Below are 6,786 nucleotides of genomic sequence, written 5' to 3'. Positions count from 1 at the left end.
AAGAACATTTAAGTACTTAATAAAAACATTTGCAATCCTAGTTGAATACTTTCTGTATGTGAAAGGTATACAAATGTAAAAAAATGTGTTTAAAATTTTATTTACTCTGACATTAATTAGTTTGCTTTAGATATATTTTACTATAAATCACCATTTGAATGATACTAGGTTTTCCTTTTTTGTTTCTCTAACTTTTAATTAGTATTAGGCCAAAGTTTGAAAAAGGGTATACCTAAAATTAAAGACATTTGAAATAGGTCTGTTGGGTCATAGGGCATATTTTAATTTTAGCTCATTAATTTTTTTAAGATAATTTATGTTACAGATTTGATATTTTGAACTAAATCATATTTTTATGTTTATACTGTTTCTCTTCTATGTAAAATATTTTCCATTTGTAAACGGGAGTTTCCTGATCTCAAACGTAAAGCATGTTAACAGATTTATTCTGCTAGATTAAGAAGAAATTTTTCTTAGTATCAGTTTCTTTAATACAGAATACTGTGAGGGTCTTATTTTGTTATTGATTTCCTTCATCTGTTTTCTTCTGTGTGGGTGAAGGGGGTGCAGAAAGCATTATATAGAGAGCAGGGATTCATATCTAGGATAGTAGTACCTAAGCCGTACCTTGGTTATAGGGTCGCCAAGTATTCAGACACCCTCTTAGGATAATCAGTTATGGTGACTTAATGCAGTATAAAATATAAGTGATTGTCAAATTCAGTGACCTCAAGATTGTAGAAGGCATGCCCAGGAGATGGACAGGTGTAATTGGTTGCCACCTATTAACAGGAAAATGCTCAATAAAAGTTGTTTCTAGGTCATGAAAATATTCCATGGAAATTTAAAGCACATGAAATAAAATGGTTGGTAACTTGCTTTTTTTTTCTTTCAGTTTTAATGAGATATAATTGACATACAGCACTGTATAAGTTTAAGGTGTACAGCATAATGACTTACATTTGTTGTGAAATGATTACCACGATAAGTATCATCGCATATTCATACCCCCAAAATTGTTTTTTACCCTGTGATGGAAACTCTTAGGATTTACTCTCTTCACAACTTTGAAATATACCATACAGCACAGTTAACTCTAGTCATCATGTTGTACATTACATCCCCAGGACTTATCTTATAACTGGTACCTTGTAACTACCCTCCTCCAAGTCCCCGACCTCCAACCTGATTTTTTTTTTTTTAAAGAAGATGTTGGGAGTAGGAGTTTATTAATTAGTTAATTTATTTTTGCTGTGTTGGGTCTTTGTATCTGTGCAAGGGCTTTCTCTAGTTACGGCAAGCGGGGGCCACTCTTCATCGCGGTGCGTGGGCCTCTCACTATCGCGGCCTCTCTTGTTGTGGAGCACAGGCTCCAGATGCGCAGGCTCAGTAGTTGTGGCTCATGGGCCTAGTTGCTCCGCGGCATGTGGGATCCTCCCAGACCAGGACTCGAACCCATGTCCCCTGCATTAGCAGGCAGACTCTCAAGCACTGTGCCACCAGGGAAGCCCCCCAACCTGATTTTTAATTGAACTGAGAACTTTTATCACTTTGTAAAAGTAAATTTGGTCTGAGCAATCCTAAACTTTACTAAAAAGAAAAAAAATATCTCTTTTTTTAAATAGTCTCTTCTTGTGACAGTGAGGACTGCTCATGTGATTTTACGGTGAGTAGAAATTTGGGAGGGTGGTGAGGGAGGTCTACTCATACAGTTGATTTTAAGATACAACATGTAAAAAATTTATAAAAATGTGACTGTAGTATATCATGTTTAAAACAAATTCAATTGTAACAGTAAATCATTAACATGATACTTCTCTATTCACTGCAGATATGTAATTCACCTCTGGGACCTCAACCACGAAGGAACGTGGGAAGGAAAGGGAACATATGTCTATTACACAGATTTTGTCATGGAGCTCACTCTGTTGTCCCTGGACCTCATGCATCATATTCACATGTTGGTAAGTTTCCCAGAAGGAGCTCTAACAGACAGCTAAGTTTTTTAGAATCAGGAACCCTGTTTAGTACAGCGTTTAACAGGTGAAACACTTGTGGATGACCCACTTAAAGACTGTAAAAACGACGCAGCTGTTCCCCTCCCTTTTTTTTTCCTTTTTTTTTTTTTTTTTGGCCAACAGGTATAAAGCAGTGTGGAATGAGTTTGGTGCCCAGTTCAGGAGGTGTTTGCTGTCTAGGAGACATAGGTGACTCTGCTGACCAAGTCAGTAGATAATGGTTTTAGCATGAAATTAAGGGAATTCCTCTCCTCATAGTTTCTGTGCCTTCTAATATTAAACAGTTACTTTGTAGGTGGTAAAGGGAATTCCCACAGTGTTAGCTACTTCATGGATTCATAAATCTATCTTTGTGATTAAAAACAAAGTTTTATTCTTAATTACTCCTCCTTCATTGTTTACATCTTGCTGTGGTGTGCAAGAAATCACCATGCTGAAAACCTGCTTCATTGGTTTAGCACTTCAGTGATCTGTGAATGGCGACAATCAACATATTTGGTGGGCAATTTATTTAAATTGTAAGCCTATCAAAGTAGAATTTAAAAATTTTTGGGTTAAACGTAGCACATTTCTGTAAGTCTACTTTTTAAAAGTAACTTTCAAAACATACTTTAAAAAAAAAGGCCCCCCCAAACAAATATCCAGAGATAACTGTTGACATTTTGTTGTGTTTATATATTTTTTATATATATATATTCAAATCCATATATTTATGGATATATATTCAAATCCATATATATTCAAATCCATACATTCATCAATGGAGATTGTGTATTGGGCATATAGTTTAGATTTTTTGTAGCTAGTATATTATGTACATCTTCCTATGCTAGCAACAGTTCTTTTTTTTTTTTTTTTGCGGTACGCGGGCCTCTCACTGTTGTGGCCTCTCCCGTTGTGGAGCACAGGCTCCAGACGCGCAGGCTCAGCGGCCATGGCTCACGGGCCCAGATGCTCTGTGCATGTGGGATCTTCCCGGACCGGGGCACAAACCCATGTCCCCTGCGTCGGCAGGCGGACTCTCAACCACTGCGCCACCAGGGAAGCCCTAGCAACAAAATTCTTCTAAATCATTTTAATACCTTTAAGATGAAACTTCCACGACATAGAGGTGCGATGATTTAATTGGAATATACCATATAGCACTGTTAAAACTATAGTCATCGTGTTGTAAGTCTATCCCCACTACATATTTATCTTATAACTGGAAGTTTGTACCTTTGACCACCTTCCTCCTATTCCCCCACCCCCAGCCATTGAACAGCCTGCTCCCATAATAGAATATTTAGATTGTATTCAGTTGTTTGCTACTTGACATCTCTGCGTACCTTTTTTTGTCACATATTAGTTTTTTTAAAGTAGTTTTATCCTTTTTTCACTTAAATATTATTTTCCCATGTAATTAATCTTCAAAATGTTATATATAAAATATAATAGGGTGTAATTATATTTTATAATAAATATAATGAGTATATAATGTTACATTATATGAGTTTACAGTATAATTATTCCTACTGGGCATTGTGTCCATTTCCTGATTTTCTGTTTTATAATTGCATGGAGGGGCATCATTTTGCATAAAGCTTTAAAATTTCTGATTAGTTCCTCAGGAAAGATTGCTGTTGATGGAATGACTAGGCCAAAGAGCATGTACATTGTTCAGGGTAGTGAGAGAAATATGCTCATTTGCTTTCTGAATGACTGTTCCAATACACCTTCGCCCACAATTCAGAGCTTCTGTTGCATACCTCACTCTCAGCAGTAGCAAGTTCACATTCACTTTTATTGTATATTTTATTATCTTTCCCTCTTGTTAAGTTATTTGGCAACATCTGGTTATCCATGGCCAGCTTGGTCATCTTTATGCAGCTGCGTTACCTGTTTCATGAGGTACAACGTCGAATCCGCCGGCACAAGAACTATTTGCGAGTGGTTGGAAACATGGAAGCCAGGTAAGTAAGCACAAGTTGACGTTGGTCATGTTGACTCATTTGAGATCTTTAATAATAATAGGTCCCAGATTATACGAGAACCTGCTTTTGTAAACTGTTAATGGAATGGTGAAGAGTATAGGCTCTGGAGTCAGACTGCCTGGGTTTGAAGCCCCACTTAGTTGCCGTGTGATTTTGGGCAGTTTACTTACCTCCCTGTGCCTCAGTTGCTTAAGTCTAGGGATGATAGCAGAACCTTCTTCCTGGAACTGTTGGGAGGATTCAATGGGATAATGAACATAATATTACTTAGAACAGTACTGGTTACATAGTACGTGCTCAGTAAAGATTAGGTTCTTTTATTAGGTCATTATTTTTATCATCATTATTATTAAATGGATGTTTCCTTTGGTTTTTGCCCTTTTTCTTCCTTACGCATGCGTGCTCACACACACATACTCTCTCTCATACTCTTAACCTCAGTGGAGGAGGTACTCACTTGCCATCCTGAGGCTAAACCAAGCTTGAAAGTGTGAGATCAGTGGGTATCCTTTTTGTGTCCAAGGGAACAGTTTGGCTCTCTGAGGGGTCTCAACTCCTCTGATTTACCCAGAAATGTTCGCTTAAGTCATCACTAACAGGAGCCATTGTTAAGACAGAGTCAGTTTCTGTGTATAGATTTCTTGCTCTTTGGTGGGCTATGAAGAGAATGCAGGTGTAATGTTTTTCATGGGTGGAGAATTTTTACTGAACACGATTCCTCTATAACTGTGCTGTTAAAGGTGAAGTCTATGAAGTAAGTGGTGCTCAGTATTTGTGCGTGAAATTGACGGAGATCCCTGCCAGTTGCACTTTGTTTTTTACAGGTTTGCGGTTGCAACTCCAGAGGAGCTGGCTGTCAATAACGATGACTGTGCCATCTGCTGGGACTCCATGCAGGCTGCGAGGAAACTGCCCTGTGGACATCTTTTCCACAAGTAGGAGATTTGCAGAGGGTCACATGAGACTGGTGTTCTGTCCAGGGACATGTGGGTGCTTTTTGTGCCGGGGCTTAAGACCAGCCTTAGCCAAGGAGTGGGGACGTTCCCTCAGACTGGCCGTGGTGCTGACTGAGTGGGGGATGGGGAGCCTGGGTGTGTCTTCCTTATTCCTCAGCCTCTTGCCTACACGGCAGGACTGTTCCCCACTCACAGGTTGCCATCTTAGTTTCTGGGTGTGTTAGCTGTCTTCATATTCCTTCTCCATTTAAGTTCTGAGATATAGCAAATACGCCTGTAAAACTTAAAGGGGTGGGGGGATCCTTGCTTTCTAACAGCTTATTCCCTATTCTTACCCTGGTGAGAATATATATCTTTGCATTTTGCACATGCCCTAAGGCAACATAAAAAAACACACCAGGGAAGTGTGCTGAGATGGGGATCAGACAAGAAGCACTAAGCAGTCCAGAACTGTGACTGTGTTATCAGGAATTAGAAAATGGGATCTTCTGCAAACCTTCACGACTGGACTAGATCTGTGTGTGGTACAGGCTGTTCCGTTCTCACGGAGTCCTCTTGTCTCTATGTTGCAGTCCTCACTGCCTTACATTATTCATTTTTAGAAATCTCACAGGAACTGTGTCTGTCTAACCTAGATCATTCTGTTTATAGATTGGATGTTTTTGGTATTGATGGACCTTGAGATATCTTTTGGCCTTTTGTATCTGTGGTCAATTTTGCATATTGAGAAAGTTATAATCTTTACATCTTTAATCTTCCTTTCCTTATTTTATATTCCCAAATAGGTTTTCTTCTCCTTTTTAATATTACAAGGGCTTTGGAGCTGGAGTATCAGTAACTCAACACATTTCTTTCTTTCTTTTTTTTTTTTAATGTGCTGGGTGCTGTATTGGGTTCTGGGGAATTAAATTAAAATGACAGATGTGGTCTTTGCTTTCACGAAGCTTTCAGCATAATGGAGGAGACCGACATGAATTAACGACCTGCGTTTATGAGCATGTAATGATGAATTGAGATAAGTGCTCTAAAGAAAAGGAACGTGGTCCTTGAGAGCTTGTAACAAAGGAACCTGACTCCCACCTGGAGAAAGTGACTCTTGATGATGAGTAGGAGTTAAGTCAGCAGAAGAGGGGATCAGGTGGAAGAGTATTTGAGACAGAGGGAACATGTCTGTAGCAGGAGGGAGTGTGGCATATCCAAGGAATTAAAGAGAACCCGTGTTGCTGGAGCTCAGAATGTCAGAGGAGGAGTGGTGTTTGCTGAGGCAGGAGAAGCAGGCATGAGCGACCCTGCAGGGGCTTGAGGGCCACTTGACGGGGTTAAAGTGGGGGCTCGGGGTCAGGAATGCAGTTTGAAAAGATCAGGGGGACTAGTTAGTAAGGGCTGCAGTGGTTTGGGTATGTGCTGAGAGGAGTGTGCATTGGTGTGGTGGAAGTGGAGCTGGAGGAGGGTGGACAGACGTGAGAAGGATTAGGAAGCACGTGGTGCTAGATTGGCTGTGGGAAAACGAGGAATATGAGGCGTTGGGGATTCTCCTAGTTTTGTAGCTGTGCGACTGGGTGGGTAGTGGTGCTGATTGATGAGGTTGGAAGACCAGAGAATTCACACATTTCTGAAAAAACTTTCAGGTAGTTCCTAAGGAGCCTGGGGACAGTTTGGAAGACTAACTCAAAAGAGAGTGTATTTCACCCCAGAAGAAATGTTTTCAATCACATAATTAGATTATTTTAGGATTTAATGTTTTTGGTTGAGGCAAAATTCACATGACATACAATTAACCATCTTAAAGTATACAATTCAGTGGCATTTAGTGCAGTCACAGTGTGGTGCAGGCCACCG

The 6,786-nt window shown here is 39.7% G+C and overlaps 1 protein-coding gene across 1 annotated transcript in view; it reads left to right on the top strand.

Moving 5' to 3' along the window:
- The window catches only part of AMFR (autocrine motility factor receptor), a 42,264-nt gene that overhangs the window by 13,992 nt on the left and 21,486 nt on the right, over nt 1-6,786 (top strand). The window contains exons 5-8 of the mRNA XM_007459439.1: nt 1,626-1,666; nt 1,832-1,964; nt 3,837-3,970; nt 4,816-4,926. Of these exons, the coding sequence (XP_007459501.1) occupies nt 1,626-1,666; nt 1,832-1,964; nt 3,837-3,970; nt 4,816-4,926 (419 nt within the window). The remainder of the gene's footprint in view (nt 1-1,625; nt 1,667-1,831; nt 1,965-3,836; nt 3,971-4,815; nt 4,927-6,786) is intronic.

This window comes from Lipotes vexillifer, unplaced genomic scaffold (genome assembly GCF_000442215.2).
Source record: "Lipotes vexillifer unplaced genomic scaffold, Lipotes_vexillifer_v1.1 scaffold342, whole genome shotgun sequence".
NCBI lineage: Eukaryota > Metazoa > Chordata > Mammalia > Artiodactyla > Lipotidae > Lipotes > Lipotes vexillifer.
The sequence above is the reverse complement of the archived record's forward strand: the minus strand, read 5'-3'. Positions and strand labels throughout refer to the sequence as shown.